The 22,587-nt window shown below is 40.3% G+C and overlaps 1 protein-coding gene across 2 annotated transcripts in view; it reads right to left on the bottom strand.

Moving 5' to 3' along the window:
- Positions 1-7,729: 7,729 nt before the first annotated feature.
- Positions 7,730-22,587, bottom strand: part of fam135b (family with sequence similarity 135 member B) — a 54,860-nt gene continuing 40,002 nt past the window's right edge. Inside the window, exons 13-19 of one of the 2 annotated variants that reach the window (XM_086279287.1) lie at positions 18,065-18,231; positions 17,683-17,774; positions 17,497-17,594; positions 16,218-16,369; positions 15,952-16,062; positions 15,291-15,404; positions 7,730-13,123 (exon numbers count right to left, since the gene is read on the bottom strand). In XM_086279287.1, coding sequence (XP_086135413.1) covers positions 12,918-13,123; positions 15,291-15,404; positions 15,952-16,062; positions 16,218-16,369; positions 17,497-17,594; positions 17,683-17,774; positions 18,065-18,231 — 940 coding nt within the window. In that variant the 3' untranslated portion in view covers positions 7,730-12,917. The remainder of the gene's footprint in view (positions 13,124-15,290; positions 15,405-15,951; positions 16,063-16,217; positions 16,370-17,496; positions 17,595-17,682; positions 17,775-18,064; positions 18,232-22,587) is intronic. The other variant, XM_086279286.1, reaches the window with a different exon arrangement.

Raw genomic sequence — 22,587 nt, 5'->3', positions numbered from 1 at the left:
ACAGTTAAGAGGTCCAGCTGGTTTATCTAGGATGAACCTAGCAGATAAACCAGCTGGACCTAGCAGATCCTGGCAATCACAGCAGTCATGCACCTTACCAGTATAACACCAGTATAAGTTATAAAAACAAGTAAACCAGTGTAAACAGGCTTTTTGTAAAACTGTGAAGTAGATTTTAAGAAATCCACAGTGACTGACAGTCATTTGAAAATTAGAGGCATTGTGAGGAACTGCACTTAGTCTGGAACTTAAAGGCCAGCTTAACTTTTAGCCCATTCATTCAGAAACATTTAAAAACACAGCCTACTCAGGGCAACGAGTCATCACAGGTGGTCCCCTAAGCCCAATCCTAATATATGAGAAAGGGAAAAAAAGACTTTAGCAAGCAGACTAGGGGGAAGCCAGGAGTTGAACCACCAACCTACCGCCTGAGCTACACCCTGAGGAAAGCCATTTTTGTTGATGTTTTCATGCATCCTGTCTGCACATAATGGTACACTACACTTGTTTTTAAAGGCATGTAGAGTGGGGGTATTGTTCTCAGTTGGATCTTTCTTTCAAATACATCATTTTCCAAACAAATTCTGCAGCAAAAATCCATAGCGGTTAGGCTTCAGAACCGTGTGCACTTCCAAACAGCAGACAGCGAGACGTCATTCAGAACAGCTCTGGAAGTCCAGTTCCGTCACATTTGTGCTGCTTTATCTCCCCAATATTTAGGTGTGAAATCCTGCTAATCAGTGTCACTGGAGATAATGAGACCATGTGAGATCTTATTACCTTCCAGCACCGACAGTTTCGTGCAGCAATAATTACTCCCACTGGCAGCTTTGCTTATTGACGACGCCTGCCCAAAGTATCGCTCTGGGACTAATGGTTTCCCTCCTTCACAAGGCAAACAATGGAATGAACACTGCTTCAATCAACTCTGAGTGATGGATTTAATGACAAAATCATTCCTCGCTCCGCTTTATGGCCGGGGCGGAGCAACACATGCAGAATGAGATGGGTCTCCGAGGGGATGTGTTTGTGCGAGAGTCGAGCTGTAAACACGAAACATGCCTTTTATTTGCTACGATTTCCCTGCATTTGATGATAAGTGAATGTGACCGACAAATTACTGTTAACTTGATGAAAATGAAATGCATTACTATGTGTGAGCGCAATTCCCTCATCATTTTTCCAGTGACAGTGATGTCTTTAGGGTTGGGGGAGGAAAAATGAGCTCTATTGATTTCAGGGAGGGAAGAAAGAAAGGAGAAAGGCAAGTAGTGGGACTCCAACTAGCCTCAGTTGGATCATGAGTTCAACACGCAATGACAAATGGGGGGCGGAATGAGAAAGAACACCCTGAAATCAAATTGAGTATGGATTGTTGTGGGCCTGGATTTATAGCTCCAGGGTACCCCAGACCTGGAAGTCATAAATTGATGTAGTTGAAATGGGGCGTCAGTAGGGGATTGCTGCTATGATTCGTTTACTGCGCGTGTCACCGTCGGACAATACAAATGGCGAGTCACTGTAGTCCCACAACAGGGCTCGTTAATAGAATATACACAGACAGAATTTAAAGGGCGTGACAAATCTGCCTCTGTGGGCCGAGTGGCTCAGGGAGGCAGGAAACAGCCACATATCTGCGCGCGGCACAAGCACCGCTAAGGGACACTGATAGGTTGACATGCGAGGTTAGACCAGGTAGAGTACACATTTTTTTCACAAAATTGTAGTTTGTGTAAAAATACACAAACTACAAGGTAAACAGTTACTTTGCAAAAAAATAAAGTGATGCATTAAATCTGAGGTTTCTAAACCACTTTTCAGTAAGGTCCATATGGGGAAAGAAGAATCACAAGGAATAGAAATGTTTTAATAAGCATCCAAGTCTAAGTGATCGTCATTCGTGAGCCTATGATGCTAAATGTTTATGAAAATGTATATTTTCAACATTCAATGGATAAAGAAATGAATGAATGAATGAATGAATGCTTTATTGGCCATATGCAGGTTGCCCCACAGAGGAATAGGACCCCCCCCGACTTACATACACAACAACAAGACATCACATGGGAATACAGTCGGAGACCGGCAGCGTTGAGAGAATAACACTGAAAAAATTACACAACATTGGGAAAAGTACAAGAGGAAAAAAAGAGACCTCTTCACACGCTGGGCAACCTATGGGAGGACAGCATGAGAACAGGAAACAAAAAAACTCCTCTGCACAGAGAGCACATTAATGTCCACATCACAACATCAGAGCACATGACAAGCCACAGGGGATGGATAGGGGGTGGGGGGTGATTCGAAGGAACACAGCAGTCGTCCTGCACCATGCTATCATTTCAGCGCGGCACGCAGACCCGCTGCCTTCCCCCGCAGGAACAAGCATCGAAGGCGTTTGGAAGGGAGGGGGATGAGTGCGTGCTTATCAGTGTAAGTGTATGTGTGTGCGTGTCCATAGTTCAGCTGAGACAGTGTCCTTCGCCGTATCAGGCTAAGTAAACAGTCCTCCAGCCGATCCAGGTGTCCTTCATGGGATGGGAAGAATAGTCATCACACAGTCGTTATCAGGGAGTTGTTTTGGTGGGCTCCAGCCTTGGGCCTAGCAGCTGGCGCCGTGGTGTCCAAATGTAGAATATTGTTGATTTCTCCTTTATGCGAGCAGCGAATTTAGCACTCTGACACTGGGGCCTCGATTTCCCGTTGGAGCGCTGCGAGCCTCCCCATGATGGTATCAAGCTTCTGTTCCGTGGTGTTGTCAATCTTTTGGTTCTGAGACCCCACAGCTGCAGTGAGCCGTTCTGCGATGTTATCCAACTTTCGCTCAAGGGTGTTATTGTGAGCAGGCCCCTCTCTGATGTATCCCATCATACGCTCAATGGTGTTAGTTTGAGTCTTCACGGCAGCTGTAAGCGTCTCCAAGGTGTTAACCATGCTGCGTTCGGTGTGGGAGGCAGCGCCTCGCCCCATCGCTTCAATTCCAGCGGTCAGCTTAGGGGGAGTTTGAACAGCCGGTTCCGCTCTCTTATTTCTCCGATAAGTCAGGGCCAAGCCAGCTCCGATCAGCAAGAACCCCGTTATCATGGTTCCGAATAGGTAAATATCCTCAGCGTCCTCGATAGACAGTAACATATAACAAAAATCTATTCACTTTTTTAACATTCTGCATGTTACTTGTTGCTTTTCTTAAAAGTAATGCATTACATTACTTCATTGGTCACCAGAGAAAGTCATGGGTTACACCAGCGGTCCCCAACCCCCGGGCCACGGACCGGCACTGGTCCGTGAGTCGCTTGGTACCGAGAGTTGAGGCTCGGGTGTGAAATTTTTGGTTTTCAGGGTTTTTATTGTTAACTCTGTTACCCTGGGTCTTTCCCCGTGTTGTAGTTGTGTGTTTTATTTTGAAAGAAATATTTACGCGTTACCATAGCGACCAAAGAGCATTAAGGGGCAGAGAGGAGGATGTTACTCTTACTGCTGTTAGCGCATTTCAGTAATAAAGTTACACAATTACACAGTGAATTTGCGTTTGTTATTATATTTCCAAAATACCACAGTTTTTGTCTCGGTCGTACCATTTATTTTGTTGTATTTATCCGCGACACCTTAAAGGCCAGTCTGTGAAAATATTGTGTGACATTAAACTGGTTCGTGGTGCAAAAAAAGGTTGGAGACCGCTGGGTTACACTACGAGTTACATTACTTTCTCATTACTCTGCAAAATGACCTGAAACACTTTATCACACACCAACACAATTCCCCATTTTCATAAGGAGACGGAGATAGGATCTTTTGTTTAGTTTTTAGGTATAGTTACAAGTCAACAACACAAAGTAAAAGTTAAAAGAGCCAAAAATACGTTGAAGCGATCGTCACAAAGATTCTACTTTAGAAACATGAACAGGTAGAAGTAGAGGTTGTAAGCCTGACTGCTCATCACTGCTTTAACATCATTTGGGTTCTTGGCTAGCTTAGCATTAGCTTGCCATCTGCGTAGGTGCTAGCAAAGAGCAGAAGTTCTGTTAGCAGCATAATCCAGCTGTCCTGGATGCAGTTTGCACTTTACCATCTCACTCTCGTCCTTTTGTGCAATAAAAATAAAAGTATAATGTCCACATCCACGCTGTAGGCTGCAACACTATTTTCCTCGTTCAGCACCAAATTCAAATCAGTGGATTATAGCAGTAGTGGACTGATAAATGGAAATGATAGGCGAGCTAACAATTCCAAGGAATTGAACTACAGTTCGCTGCAAGAGTTATTTTTTAATTCCGCTCCCTACTTACACCTCAGGGGGTTAATACTTCACTAATCCCCAAGGAAATTATGATTGAACATAATTTGAAAAGAGAGAGTTGAGCATAAAAATGAAGCTCTCAATTTATCAGTTGGTCTACGTCCCTACCCTCACCTATGGTCACAGGTTTTGTGTAGTGACCGAAAGAACAAGTTCGCAGATACAAGCGTCGGAAATTAGCTTTCTCCGGCGGGTGGCTGGCCTCTCCCTTAGAGACAGGGTGAGCAGTTTAGCCGTCTGCTCAGAGTAGAGCCGCTGCTCCTCCACATCAAAAGGATCCAGTTGACGTGGTTCGGGCATCTGACAAGGATGCCTCCTGGGCACCTCCTGGGTGAGTAGTTGCGGGCATGTCACACCGAGAGGAGGCCCCGGGGCAGACCCAGGACACGCTGGAGAGATTATACCTCTCAGTGGGCCTGGAAACGCTTTGGTGTTCACGTGGGAAGGCTGGAGGAGGTGGCCGGGTAGAGGGAGGTCTGGGCTTCTCTGCTTAGGATGGATGGATGGATGGACATGCTTGTATTTATTTGAAAATTATGTCTTTTATAGTTTGTTGAGGTACAGTTTGGTCCACATAAATCCTTCAGCCCGTCCAGAAAAATGATTAGCCCTTATTAGACAAGCACAGTAATTAATTTGGAGTACAGTTTAACTCACAACAACCTGTCTCACAAGGCCAAAGCCTGAATTGGATAGCTATTGGCATGTAATAAAACCAAATACATCCTGATGTAAAAGAAAACTGATGAAACTTTAATTTTGACAAATTCCATATTGTGACACGAATCATATGTCTAGATAATTCCTAGCCTCTTTCACAGGTCTAAACAACAAATCTCATTTTTTTTAATATATACAAAGTTGCCAAAAAGTAGCATGTTTTCAGTCTTCTCCATGACAAAGGAAGATTGATTCTGCTGCAATTTTACATCTTTGCATTAATAGCCAGCAATTGTTTCCGTATTATTAACCAACACTTTTCAGGACATTTTCCGTGTCATGTCAACACATTTTAAGCTTTTCGCGAGTCATTTCACCCTGAGAAGGACTGCCGGAATTGATGGAGCGGAGACTACAGTAACTAAGATAACCCCTCTTTCGAACTGTGCTGAGATGACAAGCTTCTCAGAATGCATTCTGCTGAGGCTGCACATACGCTCACAAGTTGGCTCACAACAGCATGAACAAACAGACCAAACTTGCAGCACGTCAACAGTTCACGCTCAGTATCACGGTGTGAGGTGTGTTGTGTTGCCTGCACCAATCAATCACTGTTTGAATGCTTTGTGGCCTTTTATGGCCACAATTTTGCACCTTCTCAAGGTAACTTCCAACATGAACATGCTTCATTTCACAGAGCAGTCCACAGGATGGTTTAATGAACATGACAAAGATTCATATCATCAGTAAATACCAGTGACCCGGGTCCAGTGGCACCCATGAATGACAATGCAGTAATTATGCCTTTCACAATGTTTGAAAGATGCTTTGGATCATGAGCTTCTCATTTCCCTTCTCCACACTCATCCCATCCCTCTTCTACGAGTTCATCTAGGTTTAAGCTGTCCCGAAAAACTTGTTTCATACATGAACAGACTTTAAGATGTTTCCTGTGAATGTCTTTCTGCTTGTGAGTGTTACCTGTTACTGTACTTAGACTTGGATTCCTTCTTTTTAAACTGTACCAGGTTTTTGATTCAGTTCAATTCAGTTTAATATGTATAGCCCAAAATAACAAGTTACCTCAAAGTGCTTTCTATTGTAAGGTCAAGACCTCACAATAATAGAGAGAAACCCCCAATATTCAGATGATCCCCTATGAGCAAGCACTTGGCGACAGTGGGAAAGAAAAACTCCCTTTTAACAGGCAGAAACCTCCAGCAGAATCTGAGAGAGGGGCAGTCATCTTTTGATGTGTATCAGTCAGAATGATTACGTTCTTTGTCGCCCCTAATTAAAAGTACTTTTAAGGGGAAACATATATGCTGATAGCACTCTGTTAGAGTTAACAGTAATGACCTCGCCGAGCTAAAACCTAGCCTTTACCTCATGCTATGAGAATATGTAACATGTATGACCTCTTAACATGAACCAGGCTCCTAAAACTAGGCTTGTTTACCATGTCGCCAATATGCAACACAACCGTACCCCTAATCCCACAGCAAATTCAAAAGTGTTAAATGTTTTGGTGTTAATAGTCTTCTTGCAAAAGTAGAGTTAATTTTACTCTAAGCAGAGTCACATTCTTTTAATGTAACTCTGAGGTGTAAAATGATAGTAGTTAAAATCGAGTGTTAAAAATGAGTGTTTCTATGTCAAATCTGGAGGTGTTACAATGGAAACATTAACTCTTGACCTCTGAACTCTGAACTCCTACAGGGGCTATGACACCAACAGAGTAAATTCACAGACTCCGCCCCCAGCACGGCTCCAATCGAAGCTGAAGTGAAGCCGTTTTAGAACATTTTGCTCTACATATTTGAGTTGTTTGCCATGCTTGGTAAGTCATTTTTTCAAAGATTGTTTCAATTATTATTATTAGCTTTTACTTCTGTGGCTCTTTGGAGTTGAGACAAAGCTGTGTTAAAGGCATTAGCCATGTTGCTCGGTGATAGCATAATATTCTGTTTTAGCTAGCCTTGAAAAAAAGCTTGCATGTGAATTTTCAGTCAAATTTTTTGGTCAAATACACCTAAAACAATGTCTAGAATGTGAAATGTTGGTATAATGGTGCTACTTGAAGCCTGAAAATGATCTCCCATAAATAAAAAAAAACGAGCAAACAGCAGTAGCAGACGTCCTGACTGGGTTCTACGCTAGCATTTAGATCCCTCCAGAGTTTTGCGCACACGGTTTAGGTAAAAATGAAAAAGGTTGAGGTTTTACATTTAGTTCAGTATTACCTGTTGCTTGTGTCCTTGTCTTTTGGGAAAATACTTTACACAAGTAATGGCTCAAAGAGGATTCCTTTTTTTTTTTTTTACTGTGCTGCAATTGATTACCGGATTATTTGTGCCATTAATTAGTGTCAACTAATTTATTTATTTTTTCAATCTCCACATAGGATATGCTTGTGAAGATGGAATGTGGGGGAGAGCAGAAGTGCGTTGAAGTTCCACAAAGGGATGAATGAAGGACATGCATATTGTATTGAAGAAATAAGTGATGAGAATGCTGTTATTTGCATTTACCATGTCAGACCTTTGATAAACAAAATTCTAATGAAAGTGAGAACATGTACACTGTTACATCTTTCAGAAAATGTTTTGAAATTGTGGTGCACAGTTCAGAATAAATGTTTTTAAAAACCATTGCATCTTTTTAGTAAATGTTTATTTCCAAAAGAAATTTCTAGAGGTTCAGAACAGGAAAATTCCCGCTTTTTAGAATTAATTAGAAGATAACTCTTACGTAGTTAAACTAAAATACTCTTTGAGAGTTAATATATAAACTCTTAACACCTAGTTAGCATTAGTAAGTGTTAAATTATCAACTCCAGACAGATTTGGTGTTTAACACTAAATCAGAGTTAACGTACCAACTCTCCAAAAAGAGTTAAATTAACACTCTCTGGTGTGGACCCATATAGACACTCTAATAGTGTTGAAATCAAATCTGACAGTGTTAATTTGGACATGCTGGATTTGCTGTGGCCTTGATTGTACTTTCTGTGTCCTCAAGTACGCTAGGATCAAATCAGGTATGAGTGACATGAGTTTCATTATAAGACAGTGAACACAATGGTCCACATGAATGCTGAGGTTTTGTGACCGCAACGACTCTTGCACATGTGCTCCATGTCTAGTTGTTCGCAGTGTTAAGTGGCTAATCCTCTGAGATCTAAGGCATTATTAATGATAATCCTAACCTTATGCTAACTCTGTACTTTTAAGAAAGAAAAATGTCCATTTTTAGTGTTTATCAGGTAGAAAGATTCTTTTTTTTGTTTTGGGTTCAGGTTGGAATCATCATTCAAACTGAGAGAGTTAACATCAATATAGAACTGAGGCTCACGAACAAAATAATTATGCAAAAGAACATTTGTCATTTATTTTTTTCATATATGTTATAACAATATTATGCTATATACTGCATATAATTATATTTCTATTTCTACATTGAACACAAGCTACTAAGGAATGCGTACAGTACAGTCAGCAACATAGAAAAATATTATAGTAGTATTGGCACAGATGAAGTAGTATTTGTTTTATACTTTACATGTTGTACATTCAGCAAAAGAAATGCAGAATGAAATAAATTAATGATTCTTTGAGGGACATGAAACATTTTTATAATCAGATCAAACAAATGGAGGGTCCAAAATAATAGGGACAGCGAAGACAGATGAGCTTTCACAGACATATAACACAGTTTCCATACACACCTCCATGTGCTACACATAAACAAGGCTCTCTAAAAAGTCAAATACAAAATGGTTCAAGTCAGTAAAGTGTTGGGTTTATAGAATTTACTCAACAACATAAATGTACAGTTAACAGCCAATAAATATTTGGTAAAAAAGAGAGCTAAGAGTGACGTAAATACAATTCTTTCTGATGAAACCTTCAAATGAAACCTTTTGCAGGACAGCCATCCATCTCATAAAGCAATTTCATACCTCTGTTTGCCCTTGAAGGGGTCAATCTCAATACCTCTCCATCACTTTTCCCCTCCATTGATTCCTGCCGACTCCTTTGAGTAAACACACACAAAGGAAAAGCAAACAAGCTTAAGCCTCAGCCATGTACAGTATGTGTGTTTTTGGTGCATGATACACGGCAGCTCCAGCAGACTGCTTGCGCAGCTTTGCTTAGCGGGTCTTTGAGAACCGTCGTCCTTAAGGAACCCATTTGGTTAGAGTCGATCACAGTGACAGAGCAGCAGCTTCCACACAGGGAAAAAAAGCACTTTGCCGTGTCACCGGTCGTTCTTTGAGACAGCACGCTTTGAACAAAAAACAATGCTTGTACAGCCAAGACAGACAGGTGAGGTTAGTTTTTACAATGAGAACAGGACGTGACCTTCAGATCTAAAAAAGAAAGAAAAATAGCTGTTTGTAGTTTGTAAAGCTAGTGGAAGTTGATCCAAGGTTTTCAATGAAGTGCACTTCAAACCAGTGCAAAGGTTAAAATATATCTCTCTGTCTGTATATAACTACATATGCAGCAGACGCATAACTACAGCTGGAAATGAGACGTGTGTGACAGTTCTCTAATATCAGAATATGTAAACACTGTCTGATGAACAGCACGGCGGTGAGGAAACAATCCTCGCCAGGATGCTAGAAAACAACACTTTGCATCTGACAGCCAAGGATGTGGGAAAAGCTGATGAGATCACAACACGGCATGTTACATGTTCAAGAGAACATTCGACTGCTTGCACAGCGGTTCCCTGCTATCATTATGCATCACATTGCGTAGACAGTGTGCGGGGGAGAATCTTGGCAGTGTGTCAGTATTACACAGAATCATCCAGGATAACAAAAGCAATGACACCCTGATTTACACCAATTTAAAAAAAAAAAAGCAATGCATTTCAAAGGGTTTTAATCTACAGCTTTACATGGCTAATTAGAAAATAGATCCTCATTAGACCACAATAGTCTATTGTATCGTACAGTCATGAATGGCAAATCTTTGTCACATGCATGCACATCAAATCTGCCGTTGATTATACCAGCAAGCCTGTTTACCGCCTGCCATTCGAGATTCAAGACGCATTATCAAAAGAACTGATTAACTAGAGGCTACAACTACTAGTAGTTGTATATAATTTTATATTTTATAGCAGTAATTCCATAAAATTGCTTCATGATTGTTAGATTGTTAAATATTCATCACGTCAAAGGAAAAATTGTTTGCTAAACCTCTCCCCCGGTTAGCTATCGCTCCATCGTAGCAACTCGTTTAGGCACAAGAAGCCTGTCAAGCTATGGATTTCTGCATGCTTAAGTGTGTGGGCATTTATACAGTGCTTTTCTAGCTTTGTTGATAAATCAAAGTGCTTTTGACTCCAAGCCACACTTAAACATACATTCATAGAGTGCTTTACTCGATGCAGTTTAAATATTTTATCTATACATCACATGCATGGCCAATTTAGACTTTAGACTGTGGAGGAAGATTACCCCGAGGAAAACCTGCTCATTCACAGGGAGAACACGAAAGCTCAACACAGAAAATTCCCAGCTGGGGTTCAAACCAGTGAAGCAACAGAACTAAACGCTGCCCGTGGCTTGTTCCAAAACCAAAAGTAGGCACAAAAGTATGGGAGGGTATGATAATGTTGGGTGCTACCATCAGCTGCAGCTGTATGCATTTACATCTTACATCATTGTAACCTATCAACTTCCACATCCAAAGATGTCCGGGCAAAAGTAGATGAATAATTTGTGTTATAGGTTGTGACATATAAGAAGTTGTAGACTGCCTTTAGATAAATATGACGTTACCTTTTGGAAGAAAATGTGCTGTACTGTGCTGAGGGCTGAACATTTTCACTGTCGCTACTTTGGTGTTTTTAAACCGGATGTGAGAGGGGAAACTGACGGAGAACCAGAATGCACTGCAATCACATGCAGCAGCCACTTGTCAACCACACAGCAGCCCTGGCCTAAGGGCTTTTACCCTTTTACTATTTTTTTATAACCTACTAACCTACTAAGGACCAGAATTTACCAAACATGCACTGTGACACCATAAAAGAGATCAGAAGAGCCAAGGACAATTTTTCCATTGACTATAGAAGTTCTTTTTGACACAAGAGGAGTCGCCCCCTTCTGGTCATTAGAAGAAATGCATGTTTAAAGCCACATACAGTATCTTTTATTTGGAGCTGATTTCTTTTTTTCTGCATTATTTGACAAATACTATGGCTGTGCAGTTATTTATTTCAAACACACCATATAAGAAGTCCAAAAACATCATGAATCTACATATACACTTCTTGTTCCAAAAATCCCAAATGCCAAATTCACATTCACTTTTTATATAATGCCATGCACACATTGCCTAAAATTTGTCTGCCATAATGGACATGATACAACAACCTGTTGCTAAGGAAAAATATGTATGCCTTGACTGGCTGGCAGCAAATGTTTCCTGTAGTTCTTCAGATTTGTCAGCAAACACTGTTACCGGCACTATTAGCCAAGCAGATATAAAACAAACCAGAAAGGGAGAAAGCTCACCTTCAAAGTAATGGTCAGACTGTCGCTAAGATTTTGTGTCTAGTCTTCAACTGATCTTGTCACCATTTTTGGCACATGTCTAAAATGGGTGATGAATGGTTGGTGGTCAAATGTCTACAGAATCAGTATAAAAACGTCTAATCACAACTTGTACTACTTTTTCCTTTGTGCGCTGTTTAACACATTTTGGGATGTTGGCTTCCCCAACCAACATAACCCAAAACGTCATGCAAACGTCATAAAAATCATGCAAATAAAGCTATGTTATGTCTAAATTCAGCTTAAAAAAGGAAAAATTGCAGGCAACAAAGTCAAACAGAGGTATGATAGTCAAGTAGCTGAGATTAGCTTGATTGGTTAGCTAGCTAACGCTGAAAAATCCAGGAGCAGTGACAGGTCTGCTTTTGTCTACTTAGGTCTGACATCACATTTTAGTAATGTAAACATTACTGCAGGTTGGAGGGGTATCATTCTAGATTGCATAAGGGCCTTAAGAGGCTGAAAAGCTCGACAGGTGGCACGATGGTAACTAAGGGGAGGTGGGGCTTAGCAAATGGTCCAATCCTGAATCTTGTTAATCTGTTACTAAGTCAGTACAAAAACACAATTACAAAGTAAATGCTATCACAGCAGGTAGGATCATTTCTTATCAAATATACTTTGCTGCACATTTCTATGCAAACGTTTGTTGTAGCCTAACACTTAGCTAGTCATGGACAGCAAGACTTTTTGAGATGTACAGATAAACATACAGACAACACACTTTTTACTTTTCATTTGACACATTTGATGATAATTACACACAGAGACTTAAATGTAGACGGACTACTTACACTGTAAATAACATAAGCAGGTAAAAAATAAATAATTTTAAACAATATAGTCATTTCTGTATAAATGAACATCTATGTTTCGTACAACAAAATACTTCATGTACAATCAAGGACATAAATGCTATGCATCTATTGCCTTGTAAGGATAGTGTAAGACTATCATTAGTGTAACCCTTAAAGAAGAATTCAATCAACCAGCGATAGCAAAGGCTCTAAACCAACTCTAAAGGGAAAGAAAGTAAATGCTTTAAACCACAATTAGCATCTGTTAGTGTTCTGGCTGAGAGGTTATTCATAAGGCCGACAAAACATCTACAATCAATCCTGTCATCGATGTCAGATGTTTTGCTTTGACTGGCTACACATCAAACTCAGACTTCTGAGTTAGCGGTTTAAACAGTCACAATATACCAATCCTTTATTAACAGCTGCTAACCATCCTAACAAATGGGATATACAAATCTGGCCTCTTGGATACCAGGAAATATATACATTACATCTATTGTACAGGGTAAAATGACCTCATCCCCTTCCTTTATACTCCTTTATCCACCATTCAGATCGGTCCAGCAAGCCTGCAGTAGGAGCACCTTTACTTGAAGTAGTTGAGTCCTGCCACTAAGAAGAACTTCTCCAGGAATAGCTCAGAGTCCAAGACGGCGATGTGGGCGGCGCGGCCGATCAGCGTGTTGGCTGTGTTGGGTAGAGCGTGGAACACATTCTGGCGGATCAGGCGGCACTCTTTAGCTTCTACGAGTGGCTGCAGGAGGTTGTTGATCATCTCGGTGTACACGGGCCCTTCAGTGCGAGGAAAAAAAAGGAAAGTAATAGCGTGTCCTCCTACGTGCATGATGTCTTATCCATATTCAAGTGTTAAAACTTAGGGCCACAGTTAGATTCATTAGTGATTCATCAGCTGTTTTTGTTTGGTCAACAAATGCCAGATATTCTATGGAGAAACTTACTTTTTCATGTTGACAGAGTGGGTATAAAATTAGGAAAGCTTCTAAATATAACGCAGTGCAGAACATCACCACCATCTAAACGACCTTAATAAGAAACATGAAACATACACCCCATAATAACAATAATTCTTGTCAATTTTTCTGATTTGCATACTTACTGCAACATACTTCCGTTCCACTTTTTTTGAAATCTCTGATGAGTGCAAAGTTTTGCCATTGCAGAGTGTTTACCCTTACTGGGATTTTTGCCCAAAGTTGCATGAGGCATGTACAGGTGCTGGTGAGCCAGACTGTTTTTTGCCCCAGTGCAATGACTTCCTAGAGTCTTGGCTGGTTGCCATACAACACCCTAGAGCCTAATCTCCTGTAAAACTAAAAATGTCATGCCAACCCCCCCAACCATGTCATGTGTGGAACATGGGTGGCAGGATCAGTTCAGAGTGTCTGCACAGATATGTATGACTTAAGTTTTCCATATGGGTAGAAATTTAGAAGAAGTTGCTAAATCTAAGCTGTTAAAGTCCAGAGGTTTATAAATGAAAGCAAATGAATTTGTTAAAGACGTCATCAGGCGATGCATTCATATTTAGCCACATGCTTAACGGTTTTTATACAAACTAGTAGATGTTTTAAGAGCTGACGGCTTGATGTTTTAAGGACATTTCACTTCTCATTCAAGGTTTCTTGATTTCTAAAAACAAAAGGTGCAGAGTGCCAGGTATTTACCTCCCTGTGGGGGTTAAACAGAGCTTGTGGCTTACAACACCAGCTATCAGCTACCTACCATGCAGTCTTGAGATCTCTTTCCAGGCATTTTACCCGTATTCACACTTTGCCTCTAGTTACCTTAAGGCCTCGCAGTGATTTAACCCTTAACTCCTGGTGACGTTAACAACTTGCGCCTGTTTTCACACCTTAGCTCACATGATCAATAGTGGATCAACGACCCTCAAGACCACCTTGAACTCTCCACCTTTTGGTTTTTAAATCTGAAGAAGTCTCTTGCGCTACGTCCACATGCACACGGATATTTTTGAAAACTGAGATTTTCCGTTTTCGTTTTGAAAAAACAAAACAAAACTCTGTCCACATGTAAACGCTAAAAACGAAATGTTGGCCAATCAGAAGTCTAGAAGCCTGGGTGTCAGCGTTTTCAAAACTACCCATGTACGTGTGGACATAGCCTTGGATGAACGGTCCAGTTCCTTTCTTTTTTTAAACCCTGACCTGGATGACTAAGAAACATATAAAACTAGAAGATGATACATCAGTGAATGTATTTGGCCTACACTGGCACAGTTACAGGTCTTCTGCTAACCATCTATAACCACTGATAACCCCAACCCTAAATGTATGGTATAAGATTTTTTTTTCATTATTCCATAAAGTCTTGGCAATCCATGGACAAAGAGAGGAATAATTCTCACTGACACATATAAAAATCTGTTCAGGCTATTTTCCAAAGAGGTACTTTTTTTGCTTCTCTCCAAATAATAAGGTCAGTGTTGAGAGCAAAGGCTGGACTCATCACTGATGAAGCCCTTAAAAGGTTTTGCATGTGGGTGTTCTAGACCCAGACATACGTAAAACAAAAGTAAAGCATTCCTATATCTTATTTTAACTCAACAGGGATGGCATGAAATGAGAAAAAGTGTGACTAAGTAACCTTCTGGCGTTTAAGTCATCGATGACACCATCAACTCTAACTCCAACTCAAACTCTGAACCCGAGGCGATCAGAATATGTAATTGCTGTTTTTATGACACTGTTCTGCCAAGTCTTCCCTATTAACCTGCAGTGTTAGAGGAGAGAAGGGGACACAGTCTTACCTGCTGTTATGTGAGGCACGCTCCTTTCGTGAATAATGTAAAATGTCATTCTAGGAACAAACAAGTGTGCTAAAATAATGTGGACGACAAGGTCCCCAGGTGCCCAGATATCCAGATAGAAACTATTGAAATACAAATATGAGCTGAAGTGATGACAGCTGGATTGTTCACCTGTGGTTCTATCTTTGAGAGCAGTTTTGCACATCTCTATTCTGGCAGAGTGAAAAGGAACGTAGCGGTCCTGCGGAGACGCCACTAGCACAACGTTCTTGAAGAACTGGAGCCCTACAAGGACATGAAAGACGCAAGTAAAGGAGACAGCACAGAGTAGAGAGAAGGAGGGCAAGACAGGGTAAAGGATTGAATTGGTTGTAAAATGCAAAGTACAATCACAAAGCACAATGACAGGCCTTGATACGATAAAGCTGTGTTTTTTTTTTTTCTCTCTCTCTCTAGTCTCCTCTCTGTGTGCTTTTAAGAGAGTGCACTGGTGGGTTTCCAATGACAGGGTTTGGATCACTTTGTCAGCCTGCCACAGCTGTAGAGAGGGGGGAAAAAAAGCGTTTTCAGGCTTATCTTCTTCAAGCCTGTGTGACAAACGACTGCTTTGTTCCACTCACACAGTGGGGAGGCCTCTCACAGGCCTCTTGCAGCTCGCTGGCAGGGGTTTGAGTGTTAGCGAGCTGACACGTACAGAAATTTGACAAAAAAAAGACAAGATGACAACATTTTCATTAATATTTGAACAGCCTGCCTTTCAAGCAACAGTCTGTAAAGTGGGGCCGTCAACACGCAGCCTCTGTTTCGGATCTCAGCCGCTTTCAAGCCGTACCTGGTTTCTGACTCAGGAGATAGAGGAACGTTTTCCGTGGATCAACGTGATCTCTGAAGGTGAGCTGCAGCAACGATCCGGATTTTTTCAGCTTCTGCATTAACCACAAACCTAAGCAAAACACACACACACCGAATCAGGACTCCACATGCATCACAGTAGCTGAGCAGTATGGATGATATTCTTAGACAAAAGACAATACGCTGCTGAGAGGCGCGAAACATGCAGCGCTCTGCCTTCTTCCAGGAGACGAGCCGTGGCCTCACCTGTGCTGACCAGTGTGCTGTTGTTGTACAGCGTTCCCAAGTGTGGCCCTGACAACGAGAGGAAAGTGTGCAGTTTGGGCAAATAGCAGCGGAAGCGAGGCCTCGTCAGCACCGAGCGGATGATGATGTTCCCCAGAGAGTGGCCGATGAAGCTGTTGGCCGAAGACAAACAACTTTCAGAGAGAGGAACTTGCAGCATGAGTGGGCGGCTGGGAAAAAAAAAATGCCTCCAACGCTGCTGACCTACGACACTGCCCGATAGCTTTGGTAGATTCCTCTGGAAGCAGGAACGGGTTGCAGCGGAAGCTATTTGGAGATTCCTGCTGCAGCATGCGGTGATTACAGAAAATTCATTAACTTGCTAAATGTTTAAACATCCTCAAAGGCAATGACAACTTATTGATGCGAACATAGAGGACAAACCGCACGAATTAATAGCAGCTTCCCAGCAGTGGGAAATATTAGATTCATCAAGCTATGTCTGTCACTTAGTTTAATTACTGTACTGTTGCGGCTCTACCCACAATCCCTCATCTCCATCCCTGCTCCTTCTCATCTGTCTGCTCCCAAACTAAATATAGAGGTAATGTGGAAAGAACCAGATGCTGTTGCGGCACTCCATTGCCTTTTGTCTTTGATACTCGCTCCCCAGAGAATACGCCACAATAAAAAGAGAGTTAAGAAACTTGGGCAGAAACTCTCACAAAGAAATAAATTGTCACATTGAGGGCAATTAAGCGGGAAGATGAATAGCTTAATTTGATTGGAACTAGGCAGCACAGTGCTGCATAAAGCAGCGCAGTCTATCATGTGAAAGTCACAAGCTTATTGGCACGGTATGATAAGAGCTTTTCATCTGTTTTCTGCCACTTATCCATTTTGAGTCTATACATTATGACGGAGCTGTCATTCTCCGAAGTTAAGACTTCCACAGAAGAATCAGAGCCAAGTCTCTGCTGCCATCTGCTGACTGGACTGAATACTGCTCAGGCTGGTCCTTTACTGGTTTCCCTTAACCTCAAATGACTTCCCACATGAGAATCTTCTAGCAGAGGAACTGTAAGACCAAAATGAAACTACAAACTCAACTTGAAGGGTGATATATTCTAATTTCTGGAAGCAGGCTTGTTTGAAAAGTCACTTGAATGTATTTGCACCCTATCTCTGCCCTTAGGGGGTTCACCAGCAAGCTAGTGGATATTAAGAGGTTTAATATCCAATCAAAATGAAATGTGTCAATAATGGGCACGCTGCAGCGTGTTAAACCTGGCCGACTGACCTGATCCTGCCTATGGTGAGATTGTAGAGCTGGATGTGCTGAATGATTTCATCCAGCAGCCTGTCCGTCATGGCGTCGAAGTCTGCAAACGTGTCGGCCTACGGGAGAAAAGCAAGGCTGTCAGCGCTCTGCAAATTGCCTCGAAGCACACTTTCACAGTTTTGCTCCCGTCACTGTCAAATGTACCTGGTTCCTCTCAGACATGAGGAAGTCGAGCCTGGATCCTGGCAATCCCAGCTCTATGAAAGTCTTCACAAGACGAAGGTCAGCACTGTTTCCTAGAAGCAGGTGACGAAACAGACACACAAAGTTTGTAGCTCTGCTTTTATTAAGCATGTTCGATAAACATTTAAAAGTTAACCTGAAATGAGTTTCAGGGAATTAGTATTCACAGACTGCACAGTGCAGTGTAATAAAGTTGTAGGGCTTTATCAGGCTATATTACATTTACAATGCTAATAGGGAATGATATGAAAGGCTGTACAGAAAGTTATGGATGTGTCAGTGCAATGCAGACGTGGAACTGGATCGCAGCGAAGCAGAACATTTTTTAAATGTGCAGCCTCACCATCAAGCCCATGGACGCACACCACCAGGTGTATGCCGTCATCAAACTCCTCATCATCCTCTTCAGGAGGGAAGTAGGGGAGATCTGATGCCAGGAGCGGGAGGTCGCTGTACAAGCTGGCCTGGAAGCTCAACTCTTTGAACAGCTCCTCTTTGGCTTTGTAGAAACTGGAGAAAAAAATGTGATATTATATTACTAAACTTATACTGAACAATTTTAAGCTAATGAGATATGAGCTGATTTAAGCCTTTAACCCTTTGCTGTCTCAGCCATCATACGTTCTAATTGTAATCTAGTCTTAAAAGGGCAAAATGTGGCTACTTTTTCATGTGTGACAGAATGATTCATTTTTATGACTCTTGACTGTAAACACTGGAGAGAATAGTTTAATAATATTTTTTAAAAATTATATACTATAATTGCCTAGCTTTAAACTTAGGCCTGAGTTTAGGGTTGGCATGTAGACCTTAGAGCAGGGGTGGCAAATTAATTTCCCCAAGGGGCCACATGAGATGTGGAGGGTCGCGCCAGTAGTCTTATAAAAAGATAAAATTGATATTAAGCAGAACTGAGTCCAGCCTACTGGGACAGTCCTCCACAACAGTCCCAGTATCTCACTTGCAGCCCGTTGGGAAAACCTAATTGTCTACCGCTGCCTTAGAGACAAGTTGATGAATGTTTCATTTTCCAAAGAGTGAATTACTCCTACAGCTTTTGCCGTGTGGCCCAAATATAATATACAACCTACATTCAATTTTCAGAATTTACATTGCTCATGCTGCCCACTTCTTGAGCAAGCCCGTGTTGCTTAACAGAAGTCTCAGACTAACCAGTAAGCTGCTCAAAAGTTTTATTACTCTGTCATTCTGCCAGGTTTCAGATTACAGTCATGCAGAAGTCAAAGCCAATCCGATTCAAGTTAGTGTACTTCCAGCTTATCGTGATGGATTTGTCTGTGTACTCTTTGATGTGACTTAATACATTCAGGAGGCATTTCACCTCGTTTTGGCTTCCTTGCTTCATATTTGCCCTCGTTTCATTTTGTTATGCTAGACTTTCCAAGCATGAGTAACTGCCAGCTACTGCACCAGATGTCAGGAGTCATCTCCCAAAACCCATGTAAACCCCTCATGTTTTGGCCTTCAGTGATTCCTGAGATTAGGGACAAAACAGGTTTTAATTTTCTAAAATATATTTTTTGATTTTTCAAAAACACATTTACATATAATTGTTACACAAAGTTTTGTCTGTCTCACCATGTTTTGGTACAATCTCCCAGGTGTAACAGTTTTTAATAATTTATGTTTTTGCTGGAGAAGTGCAAGGTTTTTGTCAACACCGTCAGACACAAAGAAATGCAAAAATATATATTTTAAATGAAGTTGTTGCAGCTATTTTGACAATTACTTTTCTTACTCAGTTGTAAATAGCATTTGTATTCTATTTTATTCTGTTGTATATATTATTTTATTCTATTCTATTTTATTCTATTGTATATAGTATTTTATTTTATTTTATTGCATTCCAGTGTTTTCTAATTTCTGCTACATAACTTTGCACTTTTGCTGTAACAAAACAAATTTCCCACCTGTGGGACCAATAAAGGTCATCTTATCTTATCTTATCTTATCTTATCTTATTAGCAGCTTCTCTATTCTATTGTTTATGCACATAGGTTTTCAAAGTAATTATACCACATTTAAAAGTAAGATTGTTTTGGCTTTTTATTGTTAGAGTTACAGTCATACATATTTTCAGAAGCTTGTATTTAATCTGTATAAGAAACAGTCATATTAAGCAGCATGCAAATTACACATTTATTGAGAAAATTATGTATTTTTATTGGAAGATCATGAGGGAGGAAAATATATGGTTCTCCAAAAGAGAAAAATAAACAAAAACTCCATATTATGGAGTTGACAAGGTGCTGACGGTGGTGACACTCTAGTAGAAAACAAGATATTATTTCTTTCAAAATGACAATTAAACCTTAACAACCTTTGTAATATCACAAGACACATCATAACAATTCTGCTTTTGCACATGTCAAGTTCTACATCTTAATAGTTCACCAGCAAGTAGCTGCCTACTACTCCTTGATTCCTAAAGTTCTCTGTGGTTGTGTGTTTAGACCCTGCTGGACTTTCTCTCCTTTTGTCTCTGTGCTTGTTTCCAAAACCTTCTCTTCTGACTTTTTTCTCTTCCTTTCAGATTACTGGTGTTCTTTATTTTTCCCTCTTTCACTCTATTTCTCCATCTTTCCCTTTCCTTTATGAGAAACTCTTTCTTCAACTCAGGCTGGCTGTTAATTTTTTCTCTCTTTCTTTTTTGATCATCCCTGTTCCTTCTCTTTCGTTCCTCTACTGACAGGTTCACCTTTGCTATTCTAGCCTGAAATGTACCATTTTGTAATTACTATAATTTTTCTGAACCTTATGCTTTTTCACAGATTAAGGATGAATATTCACAACACAATTATGCATTAAGCAATAGAAATGCTATCCGGCCATTAAGTTCCTTTGACTTTGGAACTCTGCGGCATCACTGAGAGTTACAAACTGTCTAAATTCTTTCATCTTTAATAAAATGATCAGTGTGTGGCTCTACCAGGTGTAACATCCAGGCATCCATGAAAACAGAATATATAAAATTTAACAGAGTTAGAAGTTAGATTGCTTGTTTCCACCTGAACATGATACACCAGCTCTGCTACCACTTCCAACATAAAGGGAGACAGAAAACTAAACAGCAGTGACTATTGTCAGGTTACTGAAGTTGGGCTAGCTAGTATATAGTGATGTGCTACGTGATCGCTAGCGACACAGCTGTGTTAGCATAACATAAACACAGTGAAGCTGGAGGATGAATGCTAACTTTTTACCACTTGATAAAGGTTAACGTGAGGATTCCCGATGGTTAGGCTGGCAGTGATCACTGGCTGTTTTTAGGGGCTTGTTCAGATGTAATAGAACAAGATAAAAAGCATTAAAATTTTTAACAGCACAACAGGCTATAAGAGTAGTGTGGGCCCGGAAGCAGGAAGCATCATCACTTAAAGACCAACTCTCGGGGCACAGCTAGCTCAGTAGATGCCACATGATTGAAAGGTTGGGCGTTCAAATCCAATGAACAGAGGCTATCCTGGATTGGTAGCTGCCCACTGCATCACTGAGTGAATGGGTTAAATGCAGAGGACTAAGCATTTTCCTCTGCATTCCTCTACAGGATTAATAATGTATACATAAACAATGAGATTCAAGATAAGGCAAATTTGATAATATTTGACACATCTGTGAAGCAGAAATATCAGTAAAACACACAAGAAGTAATATGACTGAAATATTAGTAAAAAATAACTTAATATAAATGGTGAATAGAACACTTTTGTGACATTTGTCAACACCATTAGAAAAAGGGTCAGACAAAAGTCCTGATGGTGTTGACATCTGATGGTGTTGACAAAATACCCGACTTTCTCTCATAACACATGTTTATCTGACAGAAGCCATCTTGTTTTTCATCATTTGCTGATGGCCTCTACAATCTACCTAAATGAGGCTGTTTTTACAAAAAAAATAATTAATTACATCGACTTTGGTGTTGACGCACTATGGTTGTGACACAGAGTTTTATCAGAAAGGTGTGCAATAAATGAAATAAAAACAAACAAATTATCACAGCAGTGACCTCATGGCATGTGTATCAAACAGGAAGTGGTAAAGGGGTCCTCAGAGTGTAAGCCACCCACAATAATTCCTGATTTTTTGTACTTTTAAAAAAATCTGATGGTGTTGACAAAAACTCTGGACACGATTTTAATCACTTAAAAAATATTTAAAAATAAAGTTTCAATTGCATATTTTGATATTATATAAGGTATTGACTTAAATACTTAGTGACGAGAGCCATGATGTTTAATTTTACATTACTTTAAAAAAAAAATTCTGTATTTTAATATTATCACACCTGCTTCTGGACAATGGATTTTTAAGGTACTGGTAATGTACTGTACCATTTAAAATAAATATATATTTATAAAAAAAATGCAAAATCATAGTTTTGTTGTATAAACATTGCCTTGGTTTGTCTTTTAGGCAGTTGGGTTAACACTTGTATGCATATTTTTAACCACAAAATTGGGGTTTTATCTGCCAGACATGTTTTGTCCCTTATCTCAAGAATCACTGCCTTGTTTCCTGCAGCTGGTGTGGATGATGATAACACTCAAATAACACAACATTTTCCTTCAGAAATTGAGCTAAATTTTAGAAAATTTTTTTATTGACACCCAATTGAGAAAGGAACCCTGAACATAAATCCAGCCCACCATAACCCCCTGAGATCTAAATTCTCATTAGTGATGACCTCAAGTCTCAAACCCTAGCCCAATGTTTTGGACACAAGCAAGTATTTATCAGAAAAAATGTCTACAGATTTTGATGCACATCTGCTAGGATGGTTACTTTACTTTTACACTAATTGGCTAGAGCTTTAGAAAGAACAAAAACATTATATTCTCAACT

The sequence above is a fragment of the Aulonocara sp. 'chitande type north' Nkhata Bay genome, linkage group LG22 (genome assembly GCF_057382095.1).
Source record: "Aulonocara sp. 'chitande type north' Nkhata Bay isolate Kocher_YH1m ecotype deep benthic linkage group LG22, A_spYH_male_GT1.1, whole genome shotgun sequence".
Classification (NCBI taxonomy): Eukaryota; Metazoa; Chordata; class Actinopteri; order Cichliformes; family Cichlidae; genus Aulonocara; species Aulonocara sp. 'chitande type north' Nkhata Bay.
This window is presented reverse-complemented; position numbering and strand designations above follow the sequence as displayed.